Source organism: Camponotus vicinus, unplaced genomic scaffold (assembly GCF_025532165.1).
Source record: "Camponotus vicinus isolate PSW18456_S1 unplaced genomic scaffold, iyCamVici1.0 SCAF_10, whole genome shotgun sequence".
Lineage (NCBI taxonomy): Eukaryota > Metazoa > Arthropoda > Insecta > Hymenoptera > Formicidae > Camponotus > Camponotus vicinus.
In genome coordinates, this window is record NW_028141946.1 from 18,070,947 (window position 1) to 18,091,565 (window position 20,619).

At 26.7% G+C, this 20,619-nt stretch overlaps 1 protein-coding gene across 1 annotated transcript; it reads left to right on the forward strand.

Moving 5' to 3' along the window:
• The first annotated feature begins 1,791 nt into the window (after nucleotides 1–1,791).
• On the forward strand, nucleotides 1,792–20,519 carry LOC145960176 (uncharacterized). Its single transcript, XM_083079429.1, has 22 exons — nucleotides 1,792–2,005; nucleotides 2,492–2,716; nucleotides 4,187–4,328; nucleotides 4,884–4,977; nucleotides 5,116–5,442; nucleotides 5,633–5,944; nucleotides 6,186–7,633; nucleotides 8,609–8,713; nucleotides 8,902–9,119; nucleotides 9,385–9,858; nucleotides 10,080–10,426; nucleotides 11,409–11,534; nucleotides 12,572–12,770; nucleotides 14,310–14,451; nucleotides 15,009–15,102; nucleotides 15,241–15,579; nucleotides 15,769–16,074; nucleotides 16,301–17,736; nucleotides 18,548–18,652; nucleotides 18,857–19,074; nucleotides 19,401–19,874; nucleotides 20,101–20,519. The coding sequence occupies exons 2-22, from the start codon at nucleotides 2,564–2,566 to the stop codon at nucleotides 20,446–20,448; spliced, it is 7,407 nt and encodes a 2,468-aa protein (XP_082935555.1). The 5' UTR covers nucleotides 1,792–2,005; nucleotides 2,492–2,563; the 3' UTR covers nucleotides 20,449–20,519.
• The last annotated feature ends 100 nt before the right edge of the window (nucleotides 20,520–20,619 follow it).

Genomic DNA, 20,619 nt, shown 5'->3' on the forward strand with positions numbered 1-20,619 from the left:
GCAATACAGCAAAAATTAGATCAAACTTCAAATTTTTTCTCGAAAATATTATATTTCTAAGAAGTGACATTGAAAAGATGATTTATTGAATCCAGTAGATATTATCAAGCTGATATAAATAAATTAATTATTGAGAGGAATAAATTGTAAACAGATATTAATATTGGAATGTTTGTTCTTTACGATATTTCATTAAACATTCGACATGCATATTTTTGTATCTTATATAAGATTTGCGCTTTAATGTATTAACTAGTATCAACTATTCTGTAAATTCATAAATATTAACACATACAATTGTAATTTTCTTTCAAGTCTTTTACATTATGTTTTGGAGCTTTTTTCTATTTCAAATTATATATATACATTTTTGTACTTACTTATATTATTTTTAAAGATAATAAGTTTTTATAAATAAGAATAAGTTTTGATAAATTTATAAATATTTGAAAATATATATATTATTGTGCATTAATTTAAAGTAAACATTATATAAACACTTGTTTAAATTATTAAAAATATTCTTATGCAGAATGTCTCTTTAATAATACAAAAACATTTTGGGAAATAAAAATGTTATATATCATTTTATATATGAATGGACTGAATGAGAGTCACAAGAGGAGACCGGTTAATATCACATAATTATTTTCAATATTATTTAACAAAATGTGATTAACGTGTTTGTTCCAATTTTTTAGAAATAAAGCAATTGATTTTATAGCGAAAAAAAGAGAAAATTTAGTTTTAAATGCAATAATGTACACTAATGCATATTATAAAGGTTGTCATATATAAAATTACAGTAGTATAATTTAAATAATAAAGTGATTAATACTATAAGTTATTATAATATATTATATTATATTAATTATAAAGTTATATAAGTTATTATATAAGATTATTCAGTACAAATAACGATAATAATAGCTCGTAGAATTAATTATTTTATTTATTTTAGTTATTTACGTGCTATTGTACATTTATTGTATACTTATTTATATTAGTGTAAAAACGCTGCCGTGTTACGTATGATTCAAAATGCATTATGTGAATGTACAGAAAACGTGTAAATCACTTTTTTTAAGTCCATTATTACTTTTCTTATAATCAGAATACTTTTTTATATAATAAATGTTTTTCTTATGCCAAAGAGAAGATACTCAGAAATAAATTAATATAAAAAGTTTAATATATAAAATTCAAATTAAACAATTATATATACATATAATTATTTTTATTTATAGAACTATTTTTGTTTTATACATATATAACCTTTTTGTCAAACAATTTTTAAAGATTTTAATTCCTTTTGGAATAACGCCAAGTATTTCCGTAGAGAAAAATAAATTACAACGGAATGCAGCTAATAAGACGTCATGACCAGAGTCCGGATCTTGGTGTCGTTTTCCCCACTCCAAGTGCATGCTAGCGGCCGAACGCCGCGGAAAGCAGTACCGTCTATGCCGGTCTAGTGATGATAGCAAAGAGGGCACCGTCGCATAGAAAAAAAAAATATATGTATATTAACATAGAATATATGTTTATTTAATATTATACATAATATATAAAATAATATAATAAAATTATATATATATATATATATATATATATATATAATATAAAATATAAAATAATATAATAAATTATTATATTTTCTTTTTCTACGCGACGGTGCCCTCTTTCCTACCATCACTAGACCGGCATAGACGGTACTGCTTTTCCCGACGCTCGGCCGCTAGCATGCACTTGGAGTAAGAAAGACGGCACCAAGGTCCGGCTTCTGAATCATGAAAACACATGATTAGATTGATCATTCGAAGTCAGTTACTATTGTGATCGCTAGTCAAAACACGCTACCGCGTTACTTATCGTTTGATTCAAACTGCATCATATGAATATCACAAAAAATTATGTACAAAGAGTGGATTTATATACCGATTTTTACTCACCAATAATGGATTTTGAAAAGCATACGTAGTAGCACAATTGTAGTAACACAATCGTACGAACGAATTGTCACAATTACATATTTAATAAAAGATATAGCAAATATTGAAGTGAATTCGATTACACGCTGCGTGAGCTTGAATATGGCTGAAAATGTTACAAGATCTATAATTCTATAACTTCTTTAATAGTTTGTAATTTGATTGTGGTTATCTTTTTATGGATTGCTTTTCTATTATAATATTAATGAAAAAGGAAAGCTGATAATAATTATATTCCTGTATTCGCGATACAATCCAATGAATATATACCATTTTGCATTGTCATTTGTTCTTCTAAAAAAAGAAATAGAAATTATTTACTTACTAAGAATTCTCTAATTTAATCTTAAGATATATATTGTGATCGTGAACATAAAAAGAAATCTAAAAACATAACATTAGAAGATAATAACTTGCGATTCGTTAAAACTGAATTTTAAGGAATTTATCGAAAATATATGTATATATGTGAATTAATATCAATTCGATTAACACATCAGAATTAGTAGAGTGAGAAAAACAATTAATTGAGGATTAAATGGAAACCGATTGAGTGCAAACGTTTACGAAAAATGCAAATTATGTTTGGAACAATTTTATGTGTATTATTGAAAGGTTTAGTACTGACAAAGGCAACTACCACGTTTATGCCGACAGATTACAACACTTCAAACAGCCTCCAGAAAGAAAGTGTTGCCATGTGTCAGAATTTAAATATCACGCAGGTAAGAGATATTTTTCGCTTGATTAAGAAACAATTGAATGTTATTGCAGTTAGTAGTGTAACTAAAAATGAATGATAGTAAATTATATATTCTATCTATATAATAAGATAATATAAAATAAAACAATTCAATATAAAAGAAAAAAGTATGTACGATGTAAAAAAAAGATGGATAAAGTTTCGGAATTTTGTTTACAAATGGATGTTATTTAGTATATTAAATTTAATTAAAACGGTATTTTAAAATTTCACAGTATTATTTTCTCTCTCTCTCTCTCTCTCTCTCTCTCTCTCTCTCTCTATATATATATATATATATATATATATATATATATATATATATATATAAGTATATATATAATTATTATTTCTAAAAATAACAATTTTTAAAATTATTGTAATTGTCTGTCTACTATCTGCTACATTAATATATACATACGGTGATACTACAATAGATTTTTATGTCATTTTTATTCAATTTCTAAAATTTCTTTATCTTTCTTGATATTTATGATATTTAAAATATTTATTGATATATAGTAAGATTTATACTACTGTAGATTTTATTTTAAGAAATTAATTTAGAAAGTTAGCCTTTTTATGTTAAGGGTAATTATATTATACTAAATATGGAAATTGAAAATCTGTTTAATAAAAAAGATATTCATTAAATGTTCTTCAAATTGTAACTATTAACGTTAATATTTCGATCGACAATACATTCAATAACAATCGCTAGAATTTATATTAATTTCATTGTACATATATCCATTTATATACGATTATATGCACATATTCTTATCGAGGCATTATCGGTTTATACTATCGATTTATACTATCCAGGATTTCCAGGATTTGTTTCTGTTACAAATATAACGACATTCGAGAAATAACTTGACAATGTTATAAATAAAAGAATTTACATAATTCTATGATTAATATTTAATAACTGTAAAGAAACAATATTTTTAACCTTTTTATTCTTGCAGTACAAACATTAATAAAACTTTAATATCGGCAAATTTTTGAAAAGAAATTTGAGTTACGGTAAAAGGGGAGAAGAGTTAACTAACCTATCATGAGAAAGAATCAAATCGTTAGACAAAATTGTTTTAATAATTGCAAGAAACTACACTTTCGCTTGTACTACTTGCTAAATGCTGTTATGAATCCTCATTGACTCTTGTTAACCTATTCATTGATTTTCTTTTTGATATGAGTTATATTTGATATACAAGATGCCTTAAAAAAAAAATAAAAAATAGATTTTACGATATTAATAAAACTACATCACATTTAATATATATCATTAGGAATGGTATATATCAAACTGGTATTATTAAGGAAATAAAAAACGAATAGCAATTTTTCGCTTAATTTTATAATTTATATAATTTATCATTATAAGCAGCAGAAACAACCACTTCAACGATATTCACTTAATTCTTTTCGTATGTTATATTTTATAAAGGATATTTCAATGTCTGAGAAAAGTGATCATCATATACTAAATTTCAAATCTGACCGGAGTCATTCTGATAATACTGTGAGAAATAAGCGAGAAGTCGATGAAGTTACACTCGAAAATATTTCTATTATCCCAGAAACAATCGGTAAGTTGCAAAAAAATGCATAAAACATTAATAAAAAATCTATGACGAAAAAGTGTAAATATAATTTAAATTCAAGAGAGAGTGGAAATCAAATCTAAAAATATCTTCCAGTAGTGAGAAGAATATAAATTCTATTCCATCCAAAAAGAAATAGAAAAGCATAATATAAACATAACATTGTACATAAAAATTTTCATGATTTAAGATAAAATCAATTTTATTAATTTGCTACTTTGTTTTGAAGCAATCGCAAATATTGTACTTCTGATTTCTTAAGCTAAAGGAATTTATCGAAAAATACTTGTCATCTTATTAAAAGTTATTTATTCGTTTTTGCCATGGATTAACGATTACTTTGCTAAATCTTAAATGACGCAAAAAATTCTTATATTATTTTTTTATAGATCAACTGTGCTAATTTCCATATTTTGTAGTTTACATTTATTTTTTCTTTTTCTTTTATTTTCACATTAAATTGTTCTTTCTGATTTACTGAGATAATCCACTTAATCTTATATATAATTATGTTAATATGTACGATCTTAAAATCTCTAGAAAGCAGTTTGAACAAGCCAACATCTCTCAGAGCATTTGTACAATTCGACAGTCAATTCACCGAAAAAGTAAACGACATTTTTGTGACATTGAGGTAAAGAATCTAAATTCTCAGTTTGTATTCTTTCATTTTTCTCTCTTCTCTTAAATTCAACGACATAAATATATCAAAATGTTAATTCTGTTATAATTTTACTAAATGTAAAAAGACTGAAATGTTATTTTTTTATAGATGGAATCAACCTAACTTTACTGACGAAATAATACAAGGGTATACAGTGCTATGTTTTTTCATCGAGGACTTAAAAGAGATTCAAATCTGCGACGATAAAAATATCACAACTACAGAATTGGAGCACGCGGTTCACAATCTAACATTTAACACGACATATTATTTTCGAGTACGTGCGCATACTAAAATTGTTGCTGGTCCTTACACTGATTTAATCAATGTGTCGACTACACATGAAAATTCAATACCTAAATTATTACTCACAACGAGTCTAGGTTTGCAAATATTGGACGTGGATTTAAACATTACTAATTTTGTAATGTCAGAGTACGTATAATGATAAAAAAAATAGTTATAATTATCATAAATTATTTTTAACACTAACTATAAAGGTAAAGTTATTATTATTATGCACAAGTTTATCAACATTATAGCAGTAATAACTTTAAAATTAGAAATCTCAACTATAATTTTTTTACTATACAATTAAAGTTGACTTCTTTTTTTTAAAATTAAGTGCATCAGATGTCGTTTATTCAATACAAGAACATAGAATTTATTGGAGTGCTGAAAGAGACCTAAAGACACTGAAGATTAATGAAAATAATATCACAAAAATGGCTACATTTACTCATGATCTACATACTCTCTGCATTGATTGGGTAGCAAGAAATCTATATTGGACCTATTCAGAGTCCTATGAATATATTCCAGACTACTATTACATTGTAAAGTTCGACTTAACAATGTGGGAAAATGGCATAATTAAATTTGATAAGATTTTAAAAATTGATGAAACTGGCTATATACATGTATTACCATCTATGGGGTACGTTTACTACCGTTCGCCTGAAAAAATAATTTTCCATTAAAGATTTAAGCAAATTTATAATTTTTCTATAATTTTACGAAGTTTTATCATTAAGATCAAAAGTAAAAAAAAATAATAATTTATTATATAATTACAAGAATTTCGAATTTTCACTACAAACAAGTTTTTGTTTTTATTAAAATAATGTTTTATAATGAGTAAAATAATTATATATTTAAAATAATTATATATTTTTTAGAATTTTCTATTCCAAATACAATATTTCACTCATTCACATGGCGAATATGCCATATTATTTGATGCAATATGATCTTGATGGAAAAAATGAGCAAATTATTCAGACAAATTTATCCTCTTGCCTATTTGCTCAAAAGGGTGCTTATAGGGCTCAAATTGTTAAAATGAATAATGAGGAGCCGTTAATTTACTGGAAAAGTTATGATCGCATAATTGTGACAGACCTTAACGCTTCTATGTGCAATACGATTTTACACAAGAAAAACATAAATGATAACATCGATTTCCAATCTATGACGATTGACAAAACAAACTTGTACATTTTAGCATTTAAACAGCTAACTCAACATATCTACGTTTTGAAAAAGAAATATGCAAGTCTCAGCGTAATTGCAAACGAATATGTTGAAAAGGTAATATCAAGCATAGATGAAAATATCATTTCTGAAATTTACGCTTTGGATAAATCTATCCAACCATATCCTTCAATGAGATGTCTAACACCTGACGAAAATGTTTATAATTTTGAGAATGTGACTGCAACGACAAACAGCATCATTGTAAATCTTCCGGAGCCGGTTGTAAAGAGTGGATGCAAAAAATATAATTTACCAACTACTATATATACTATTACCGTAAGTCTTTTTTTGTCTTGCTTAGACAACAATCTCAACAAGTCTGAGAAATTCAATGTGCAGACGTACGAGCGATATTACGAGATTCAGAACTTAACACCATTTACAGAGTACAAGTTGAAGTTTACTTTAAACAATTTTTACTTTGATCAATTATCAATAAATCCACTCGAATCGAATGTGATACCAATAAAAACTAATGCGGGCAAGCTTAATGCACCAGAAAACTTAAGTGTTCTAGCTTTGACGCCTACTAAAGCAGTAGTTTATTGGATGCCACCCAAGAAAGTGAACTGCGTGGCCGTGACCTACGAAGTGCATTGGAAGTCAGTTACATTAGTGAACGGCACGCAACAAAAGAGCAAACAATTTATCAATGTGCCAAAACGTGTGGCAGACGGCAGATTTTTCACAAAGATTAACTTGTCGCTACCAGTACAAGATTATTTGATATACGTGCGTGTGTATCCATTTAATTTCAGTGATTTCTACAACGAGAGTTTAAGCAAGATCGATATATATTCAGAACCAAACAATATTAGTTTGAGCAGGGTCGACACAAAAAGCATGGACATTTCATGGATCTCAAACATTAATCTGACGATCTTTTCTACATTAGAGTATAAAGATATTGCAGCAGAAAAGTGGCACACAATGAATTATATTAAAATGAATTATAACAAAGAAGTAATATACCATGTGGAAGATTTACAATCGGGAACTTTATACGAGTTTCGCTTGATATTGAGATACTTCGAATATGAGGAAAATTATACATGGCCGGCTGATGAAAGATTTATTTTTTCAACACTTGGTAAGCAAACGAAGATACTCTTACAGCACAATAAGGTTGCAGACATATTGAAGAATAATTTAATTGAAATAATGCAATATTGCAAATCGATTGCGAAACTCTGCTGAGTCATTGTTATAAGATTGTGATGAAATTAAGATGTCCGCTTTTTGGAATGAAATATTGTAGCAATATTACAGTGTAATACATTGGAAAGAATGCAATGTTATTGCAACCATTTAATAATATTACGTATAAAATATTTTTGTTTTCGATGGATAAATATCTTGGAAACTTATAATTAAATTAAAAAGCTTGATGTAAATAGAAGTTTCCAAATCTATCTAAGATAAGCATGTCTAAGATAATATATTGCAAAATTATATTTAAACATAATCATATAACATAAAATATTATATTTTTATACAAAATTACTTTAAACTCTTACTTACGAATCACTTTTTTTATTTTAAATGTCCTATATACTCTTATAATGGGTACTTTGTATATTTTAATAAAAAAAATACCAATGCTTATCTTTAGCTTAGAATTATATTTACTCGACTGATATTATTTCTGTGTCATTAATTCGTTTGACTTTTGCAAAAAAGTAAAATTCATCGCATATATACAAATATAAAAAAATATATTATTACATTATTTTTATAGATAAATTAAAGAGTATTATAATTTTCCAATGTTTCCAAAATATAAATACCATATTGCTAATATCTAATTGATACGTTGATAATTTATATTTCTACAATGTTTGCGTAATGTTGCATTGCAATTTGTAATATTGCAATATTGTTGCAAAGTAGTTGTAACATTCTGTGCTGCATAGATAGATTATAATATTATGTATTAATATTTTTAGATATGAATAAGCCTAAAATTTAAAAAAGTTAAATTTTTCTAATAAAGTTACAAGTGAAAATAAATTTGTAAAAATATACACACACAGAGATATTAAAATTATATTTTTGATTAATATAGATATTTCGGACACTCCTGGAATAATAGCGAAAAAATATTACTTATTATTGATGTTAGGTTTTATCGTTATAGTTATTATAATCTGCCTCTGCTACTTTTATTGTTGTAAGTATATTTGATGTAGGTATCAACTTGAATTGTAGATTATACATATATGTATATCTGATATAATATCTAAAAATTTAATGAAAATAGTAATTTACTTATATAAAACTAAATGAAAAAATTTACTAAAAAGAGAAAAATTTTTATAATACATATTATTATATAATTAAGTCGAAATTTTATAACAGTGTATCGTCAACGCAGAAGTAATAATGAACAATTTTTATCTTCAACAATGACCGATATGGAATTGGAGATTCTACAAGAAGGACCTTACCGAAACACTGAATTCAATACGATTTACAATCATATGTTACATTATAATCCGGATGAATGTGCGATAACTAAAATTGCACGCAAACAAATTACATTTACAAAACTTATTGGTAGCGGCGCATTCGGAATGGTAAAAATTAATTTTTTCAAGCAATGTTTCAAATTAATTTCTGGATCAACAAAACAGATATGTATTTTCTAATAAAGATATAAATTACGTAAATTTTTATAATATATTATAAGTAATATAAAATTTAGATGAGACAACAAACATTCACTTTATTATATATTTTCGTTGAATTATTCAATAAAAAGTAAAATATAATATTACTTGACTTTACATTATACATTTTCTAATGAAGTACGCATGTAAATTTGTGTGAAATATTTCGCAGGTGTTTCAAGGAAAGGTGAAGAACTTAGAAAGATCGGACACAGAGATATCCGTTGCAATAAAAACGCTTCGTAAAGATGCTTCTTCCCATGACAAAAAGAAGTTGTTAAACGAAGCCAAACTTATGAATAATTTTCGACACGAATATATATTAAGATTGTTAGCCGTTTGTTTAGATGGGGACTCTCCGTTACTAGTGTTGGAACTGATGGAAACTGGTGATCTGTTAAAATATTTGAGAGATTGTCGAAATTTGGAAGCGTCAGATTCGCATGCTCTGCGTTTGCGGGATTTGCTCGCCATGTGCGAAGATGTTGCGCGAGGTTGTTGCTACTTGGAAGAGTTGCGTTTCGTGCATAGAGATCTAGCGTGTCGCAATTGTTTAGTATCTTCGAGAAATCGCGAGAATCGTGTCATCAAAATTGGAGATTTTGGACTAGCTAGAGATATCTACAAGGATGATTATTATCGCGTGGTATAAATACAATTATTAAAAAAAATTAAAAAATGAATTCTTTTGAAAATACTTTCAATTTTTTTATCATAATAGTATCGTGCATTGTTTCTTCAAGTAATAAGGAATATAATTAGTATTTATTTATATATAGCAAGAGATAACGTTATTCATTTTGCACATATTGTAAAAATGAAAAACTTGAAGCAGAAAATTAAATTTTTGTTAAAATCATGTTTTAGAAAGGAGAAGGTTTGCTTCCTGTTCGCTGGATGGCACCCGAATCTTTGATGATCAAAATATTTAGTTCTCAAAGCGACGTTTGGTCATTTGGTGTTTTAATGTGGGAAATTACATCGTTGGGTGAGCAACCTTATATTGCCAAGGCTAATGAAGAAGTGATAAATTATGTGCGTGCTGGAGGCAGGTTGCCGATGTCTCTTAACTGTCCGTCAGCATTGTACCAGTTGATGCTACGTTGCTGGAGTACAGCGGATGCTAGACCAAATTTCGAATTTTGTCTGAAAAATATTATAGCATTAAGAAAGAACATAGAAGATGCCTTATTGAGTCCAGTCGATACTATTTAGCCGATATAATTAAATTAATGTTTCTCTTCTTTTCCGAACGATTCAATAAATCTTAATGTAGAAAAAATATTTCTAGAATATTTCTAAATTGATTCTATTATTTTCAGGTTTAATCTTAATATTAGATTTATCAATGAAGATAAAAGAAATTTTTTAATCTTACCTTCCATAAAATTTTAAATATTAAAAAATATCACATCCGTTTTTATAATTGTAATCAACGTAATATAATGACATATTTAATTTGTGTTTTTGAGTAATCGAAGCGAAACCTAATGATTGTGATTATATGTATATGTATATGTATATATATATATATATATATATATATATATATGTATATATATATATATATATATATATATATATATATATTTATATATATGTATATATATGTATAAACAATATTTTTTTCAATATGAAAATATTATTAATTTTTGACATTATATATGACCGATAATTACAAACTGATTGTAAAATTTATGAGAGAAAGAGGAAATATATAATTACAAAAATTAATAAATATAATGAGAGAAAGAGGAAATATATAATATTATAGGTTATTCAATGCAAATAATGATAATAATAGCACGTACAATTAATTAAATTATTTATTTTAATTGTATATGTGCTATTGTAAATTTATACTTATTTATACTAGTGCAAAAACGGCGTTACGTATCGCTTGATTCAAACTGCATTATGTGAATGTACAGAAAACGCATAAACCACTTTTTTTAAATCCATTTTTACATTTCTTATAATCAGAATATCTTTTTATACAGTAAAAGTGTCCCTAGGCCAAAGAGAAGATACTCAGAAATAAATTAATATAAAAAGTTTAATATATAAATTTTAAATTAAACAATTATATATACATATAATTATTTTTATTAATAGAACTATTTTTGTTTTATACATATATAACCTTTTTGACAAACGATTTTTAAAGATTTTAATTCTGTTTGGAATAACATCAAGTATTTCCGTAGAGAAAAATAAATTACAACGGAATGCAGCTAATAAGTCGTCATGGCCAGAGTCCGGATCTTATTGTCGTTTTCCCCACTCCAAGTGCATGCTAGCGGCCGAACGCCGCGAAAAGCGGTACCGTCTATGCCGGTCTAATAATGGTAGCAAAGAGGGCACCGTCGCGTAGAAAAGAAAATATATATATTAATAGAATATAGAATATATGTTTATTTAATATTATACATAATATATAAAATAATATAATAATATAATAAAATAATAAAATAATATATATATATATATATATATATATATATAATATAAAGTAAAAAATAATATAATAAATTATTATATTTTCTTTTTCTACGCGACGGTGCCCTCTTTGCTACCATCACTAGACCAGCATAGACCGTACTGCTTTTCGCGACTCTCGGCCGCTAGCATGCACTTGGAGTGAGGAAAACGGCACCAAAATCCGGTCTCTGAGTCATGGCAACACATGATCAGATTGATCATTCGAAGTCAGTTACTGTTGTGATCGTTAGCCTAAACATCTTACCGCGTTACTTATCGTTTGATTCAAACTGCATTATATAAATATCACAAAAAATTATGCACAAAGAGTGGATCTATATACCGATTTTTACTCACCTATAATGGATTTTGAAAAGCATACATAGTAACACAATTATATGTAATAACACAATCGTACAAACGAATTGTCATAACATATTTATATTGTCATTACATATTTAATAAAAGATATAGCAAATATTGAAGTGAATTCGATTACACGCTGCGTGTGCTTGAATATGGCTGAAAATGTTACAAAATCTTAATTAATTCTATAACTTTTTTGATCGTTTGTAATTTGATTGTGGTTATCTTTTTATGTACCATTTTGCATTGTCATTTGTTCTCCTAAAAAAAGAAATAGAAATTATTTACTTACTAAGAATTCTCTAATATAATCTTAAGATATATATTGTGATCGTGAACATAAAAAGAAATCTAAAAACATAATATTAGAACATAATAACTTGCGATTCGTTAAAACTGAGTTTTAAAGAATTTATCGAAAATATATGTATATATGTGAATTAATATCAATTCGATATGTGAATTAATATCAATTCGACACATCAGAATTAGTAGAGTGAGAAAAACAATTAATTGAGGATTGAACGGAAACCGATTGAGTGCAAACGTTTACGAAAAATGCAAATTATGTTTGGAACAATTTTATGTGTATTATTGAAAAGTTTAGTACTGACAAAGGCAACTACCACGTTTATGCCGACAGATTACAACACTTCAAACAGCCTCCAGAAAGAAAGTGTTGCCATGTGTCCGAATTTATATATCACGCAGGTAAGAGATATTTTTCGCTTGATTAAGAAACAATTGAATGTTATTGCAGTTAGTAGTGTAACTAAAAATGAATGATAGTAAATTATATATTCTATCTATATAATAAGATAATATAAAATAAAACAATTCAATATAAAAGAAAAAAGTATGTACGATGTTGTAAAAAAAAGATGGATAAAGTTTCGGAATTTTGTTTACAAATGGATGTTCTTTAGTATATTAAATTTAATTAAAACGGTATTTTAAAATTTCACAGTATTATTTTCTCTCTCTCTCTCTCTCTCTCTCTCTCTCTCTCTCTCTCTCTCTCTATATATATATATATATATATATATATATATATATATAGTAATTAAATATATATTAATAAGTATATATATAATTATTAAATATATATATATATATATATATATAAGTATATATATAATTATTATTTCTAAAAATAACAATTTTTAAAATTATTGTAATTGTCTGTCTACTATCTGCTACATTAATATATACATACGGTGATACTTCAATAGATTTTTATGTCATTTTTATTCAATTTTTAAAATTTCTTTATCTTTCTTGATATTTATGATATTTAAAATATTTATTGATATATAGTAAGATTTATACTACTGTAGATTTTATTTTAAGAAATTAATTTAGAAAGTTAGCCTCACTTTTTATGTTAAGGGTAATTATATTATACTAAATATGGAAATTGAAAATCTGTTTAATAAAAAAGATATTCATTAAATGTTCTTTAAATTGTAACTATTAACGTTAATATTTCGATCGACAATACATTCAATAACAATCGCTAGAATTTATATTAATTTCATTGTACATATATCCATTTATATACGATTATATGCACATATTCTTATCGAGGCATTATCGGTTTATACTATCGGTTTATACTATCCAGGATTTCCAGGATTTGTTTCTGTTACAAATATAACGACATTCGAGAAATAACTTGACAATGTTATAAATAAAAGAATTTACATAATTCTATGATTAATATTTAATAACTGTAAAGAAACAATATTTTTAACCTTTTTATTCTTGCAGTACAAACATTAATAAAACTTTAATATCGGCAAATTTTTGAAAAGAAATTTGAGTTACGGTAAAAGTGGAGAAGAGTTAACTAACCTATCATGAGAAAGAATCAAATCGTTAGACAAAATTGTTTTAATAATTGCAAGAAACTACACTTTCGCTTGTACTACTTGCTAAATGCTGTTATAAATCCTCATTGACTCTTATTAACCTATTCATTGATTTTCTTTTTGATATGAGTTATGTTTGATATACAAGATGCCTTAAAAAAAAATAAAAAATAGATTTTACGATATTAATAAAACTACATCACATTTAATATATATCATTAGGAATGGTATATATCAAACTGGTATTATTAAGGAAACAAAAAACGAATAACAATTTTTCGCTTAATTTTATAATTTATATAATTTATCATTATAAGCAGCAGAACAACCACTTCAACGATATTCACTTAATTCTTTTCGTATGTTATATTTTATAAAGGATATTTCAATGTCTGAGAAAAGTGATCATCATATACTAAATTTCAAATCTGACCGGAGTCATTCTGATAGTTCTGTGAGAAATAAGCGAGAAGTCGATGAAGTTACACTCGCAAATATTTCTATCATCCCAGAAACAATCGGTAAGTTGCAAAAAAATGCATAAAACATTAATAAAAAATCTACGAAAAAGTATATATAATTTAAATTCAAGAGAGAGTGGAAATCAAATCTAAAAATATCTTCCAGTAGTGAGAAGAATATAAATTCTATTCCATCCAAAAAAAAATAGAAAAGCATAATATAAACATAACATTGTACATAAAAATTGTCATGATTTAAGGTAAAGTCAATTTTATTAATTTGTTACTTTGTTTTAAATCAGTCGCAAATATTATACTTCTGATTTCTTAAGCTATAGGAATTTATCGAAAAATACTTGTCATCTTATTAAAAGTTATTTATTAGTTTTTGCCATGAATTAACGATTACTTTTCTAAATCTTAAATGACGCAAGAAATTCTTATATTATTTTTTTAAATGTCAATACTGTGCTAATTTCCATATTTCGTAGTTTACATTTATTTTTTTTCTTTCCTTTATTTTCACATTAAATTGTTCTTTCTTATTTATTGAGATAATCCACTTAATCTTATATATTATGTTAATATGTTAATATGTACGATCTTAAAATCTCTAGAAAGCAGTTTGAACAAGCCAACATCTCTCAGAGCATTTGTACAATTCGACAGTCAATTCATAGAAAAAGTAAACGACATTTTTGTGACATTGAGGTAAAGAATCTAAATTCTCAGTTTGTATTCTTTCATTTTTCTCTCTTCTCTTAAATTCAACGACATAAATATATCAAAATGTTAATTCTGTTATAATTTTACTAAATGTAAAAAGACTGAAATGTAATTTTTTTATAGATGGAATCAACCTAACTTTACTGACGAAATAATACAAGGGTATACAGTGCAATGTTTTTTCATCGAGGACTTAAAAGAGATTCAAATCTGCGATGATAAAAATATCACAACTACAGAATTGGAGCACGCGGTTCACAATCTAACATTTAACACGACATATTATTTTCGAGTACGTGCGCATACTAAAATTGTTGCTGGTCCTTACACGGATTTAATCAATGTGTCGACTACACATGAAAATCCAATACCTAAATTATTACTCACAACGGGTAAAGGTATCCTAATATGGGACGTGGATTTAAACATTACTAATTTCATAGTGTCGTTTACTGTTAAACAGTAGGTATACTAATAAAAAAAAAATGGTTATAATTATCATAAATTATTTTTAGCACTAACTATAAAGTTAAAGTTATTATTATTATGCTCAAGTTTATTATTATCAACATTATAGTAGTAATAACTATAAAATTAGAAATCTCAATTATAATTTTTTACTATAAAATTATAGTTGACTCCTTTTTTCAGGTTTGTAACAGATGTCGCTTATTGGATACAAGACAATAGAATTTATTGGAGGGACAGGAAAGACCTAATGACATTGAAGATTAATGAAAATAATATCATAAAAATAGCTAGATTAGATTATAATATAAATGATGTCTGCATTGACTGGGTAGCAAGAAATTTATATTTGACCTGTACAACGTTAGGCTACTTTTCTATTGTAAAGTTCGACATAACAATGTGGGAAAATGGCATAATTAAATTTGATGAAATTTTCAAAGCAAAAGTTAGTACTGAAGACTATTTAAGTGTATCACCGTCTATGGGGTACGTTTACTACCGTTCACCTGAAAAAATAATTTTCTATTAAAGATTTATATGCAAATTTGTAATTTTTCTATAATTTTACGTGGTTTTATAATTAAGATCATAAGTAAAAAGAAATAATAAGTTATTATATAATTATAAGAATTTTGAATTTTCATTATATATAATTTTCTGTTTTTGTTAAAATAATGTTTTATAATGAGTAAAATAATTATGTATTTTTTAGAATTTTATATCGCATGTCATACAATTGGAGGAATAAAGAATATAATATGATGAAACATTATCTCAATGGAAAAAATGAGCAAATTGTTCAGATAAATTCATCCTTTTGCCTAAATCGTTATTGGATTTCTTTTAGATATGCAATTGATAACACGAATAACGAGGAGCCGTTAATTTACTGGTTATGTCAAGATCACATATATGTGACAGACATTAACGCTTCTATGTCCAATACGATTTTACACAATCAAAACATAAGTGATAACATCTACTTCAGATCTATAACGATTGACAAAACAAACATTTACATTTTAGCATATAATAATTTGTCTCAACATATACTCTACGTTTTGAAAAAGAAACATGCAAGTCTCAAGAGCGTCTCAAATGCATACAAATATGTTGAAAAGATAATAATAGGCTTACGTGAAAATATGATTTTTAAAATTTACTCTTCTGATAGATCTTTACAACCATATCCTTCAATGAGATGTCTGACACCTGACGAAAAAGTTTATAATTTTGAGAATGTGACTGCAACGCCAAACAGCATCATTGTAAATCTTCCGGAGCCGGTTGCAAAGAGTGAATGCAAAAAATATAATTTACCAACTACTATATATACTATCTTCGTAAGCTGTTTAGACAACAATCTCAACAAGTCTGAGAAATTCAATGTGCAGATGTACGATCGATATTACGAAATTCAGAACTTAACACCATTTACAGAGTACAAGTTGAAATTTACTTTAAGCAATTTTTACTTTGACCAATTATCAATAAATCCATTCAATTCGAATGTGATATCAATAAAAACTAATTCGGGCAAGCTTAATGCACCAGAAAACATAAGTGTTTTAGCTTTGACGCCTACTATAGCAGTAGTTTATTGGATGCCACCCAAGAAAGTGAACTGCGTGGCCGTGACCTACGAAGTGCATTGGAAGACAGTTACATTAGTGAACGGCACGCAACAAAAGAGCAAACAATTTATCAATATGCCGAAACGTATGGCAGACGGCAGATTTTTCACAAAGATTAACTTGTCGCTACCAGTACAAGATTATTTGATATACGTGCGTGTGTATCCAATTAATTTCAGCGATTTCTACAACGAGAGATTAAGCAAGATCGTTCACATATACTCAGAACCAAACAATATTACTTTAAGCGAGGTCGACATAAATAGCATAGAAATTTCATGGATCTCAAACATCAATCTGACGGTCTTTTCTACACTAGAGTACAAAGATGTTGCAACAGAAGAGTGGCAAACAACGAATTATATTGAAATGAATTATAACAAAGAAGCAATATACCATATCGGAAATTTACAAGCGAGAACTTTATACAAGTTTCGTTTGATATTGAGATATCCCGAATATGAGGAAAATTTTACATGGCCGGCTGATGAAAGATTTATTTTTTCAACACTTGGTAAGCAAACGAAGATAGCCATACAGCACAATAAGGTTGCAGATATATTGAAGAATAATTTAATTGAAACATTGCAATATTGCAAATCGATTGCGAAACTCTGCTGAATCATTGTTATAAGATTGTGATGAAGTTAAGATGATTTTGCAATGAAATATTGTAGCAATATTACAGTGTAATATATTGGAAAGAATGCAATGTTATTGCAACCATTTAATAATATTACGTATAAAATATTTTTCATGGATAAATATCTTCGAAACATATAATTAAATTAAAAAGCTTGATATAAATAGAAGTTTGCAATATCTAAGATAATCATATCTGAGATAATATATTGCAAAATTATATTTAAACATAATCATATAACATAAAATATTATATTTGTATACAAAATTACTTTAAACTCTTACTTACGAATCATTTTTTTTATTTTAAATGTTCTATATACTCTTATAATGGGTACTTTGTACACATATAAATATTAAATTAAAGAGTGTTATAGTTTTCCAACGTTTTCAAAATATAAATATCATATAGCTAATATCTATTTCATACTTTGTTAATTTATATTTCTACAATGTTTGCGTAATGTTGCATTGCAATTTGTAATATTGCAATATTGTTGCAAAGTAGTTGTAACATTCTGTGCTGCATAGAAAGATTATAATATTATGTACTAATATTTTTGGATATGAATAGGCCTAAAATTTAAAACAATTAAATTTTTGTAATAAAGTTACAAGTAAAAATAAATTTGTAAAAACATACACACACGAAGATTTTAAAATTATATTTTTGCTTAATATAGATATTTCGGACACTCCTGGAATAATAGCGAAAAAATATTACTTATTATTGATGTTAGGTTTTATCGTTATAGTTACTATAATCTGCCTCTGCTACTTTTATTGTTGTAAGTATATTTAATGTAGATATCAACTTGAATTGTAGATTATATATATGAATTGTAGATATATATGTGTATCTGATATAATATCTAAAAATTTACCGAAAATAGTAATTTACTTATATAAAAGTAAACGAATAAATTTATTAAAAAACGAAAAATTTTATAATACATATTATATAATATAATTAAGTCGAAATTTTATAACAGTGTATCGTCAACGCAGAAGTAATAATGAACAATTTTTGTCTTCAACAATGACCGATATAGAATTGGAGATTCTACATGAAGTACCTTGCCAATACACTCAATTCAATACGATTTACAGTCCTATGTTACATTATAATCCGAATGAATGTGCGATAACTAAAATCGCACGTAAACAAATTACATTTACAAAACTTATTGGTAGCGGTGCATTCGGAATGGTAAAAATTAATTCTTTTCAAGCAATGTTTCAAATTAATTTCTGGATCAACAAAACAGATATGTATTTTCTAATAAAGATATAAATTACATAAATTTTTATAATAGATTATAAGTAATATAAAATTTAGATGAGACAACAAACATGCACTTTATTATATATTTTTCGTTGAATTATTTAATATAAAGTAAAATATAATATTACTTGACATTACTCTCTATACATTTAATATAAAGTAAAATATACATTTAATATAATATTACTTGACATTACACTATACATTTTCCAATAAAGTACGCATGTAAATTTGTGTGAAATATTTCGCAGGTATTTCAAGGAAAGGTGAAGAACTTAGAAAAATCGGGCACAGAGATATCCATTGCAATAAAAACGCTTCGGAAAGATGCTTCTTCCCATGAGAAAAAGAAATTGTTAAAGGAAGCCATGCTTATGAGTCATTTTCGAAACAAACATATATTAAGATTGTTGGCCGTTTGTTTAGATGGAGATTCTCCGTTACTAGTGTTGGAACTGATGGAAACTGGTGATCTGTTAAAATATTTGAGAGATTGTCGAAATTTGGAAGCGTCAGATTCGCATGCTCTGCGTTTGCAGGATTTGCTCGCCATGTGCGAAGATGTTGCGCGAGGTTGTTGCTACTTGGAAGAGTTGCGTTTCGTACATAGAGATCTAGCATGTCGCAATTGTTTAGTATCTTCGATAAATCGCGAGAATCGTGTCATCAAAATTGGAGATTTTGGACTAGCTAGAGATATCTACAAGGATGATTATTATCGCGTGGTATAAATACAATTATTAAAAAGAATTAAAAAATGAATTCTTTTGAAAATACTTCCCATTTTTTTATCATATTAGTATCGTGCATTGTTTCTTGAAGTAATATAGAATATAAATAGTATTTATTTATATATAGCAAGAGATAAATGAACGTTTTTCATTTTGCACATATTGTAAAAATGAACAACTTGAACCAGAAAATTAAATTTTTATTAAAATCATGTTTTAGGAAGGAGAAGATTTGCTTCCTGTTCGCTGGATGGCACCCGAATCTTTGATGATCAAAATATTTACTTCTCAAAGCGATGTTTGGTCATTTGGTGTTTTAATGTGGGAAATTACATCGTTGGGTGAGCAACCTTATATTGCCAAGGCTAATGAAGAAGTGATAAATTATGTGCGTGCTGGAGGCAGGTTGCCGATGTCTCTTAACTGTCCGTCAGCATTGTACCAGTTGATGCTACGTTGCTGGAGTACAGCGGATGCTAGACCAAATTTCGGATTTTGTCTGAAAAATATTATAGCATTAAGAAAGAACATAGAAGATGCCTTACTGAGTCCAGTCGATACTATTTAGCCGATATAATTAAATTATAATGTTTCTCTTCTTTTCCGAACGATTCAATAAATCTTAATGTAGAAAAAATATTTCTAGAATATTTCTAAATTGATTCTGATATTTTCAGGTTTAATCTTAATATTAGATTTATCAATGAAGATATAAGAAATTTTTTAATCTTACCTTCCA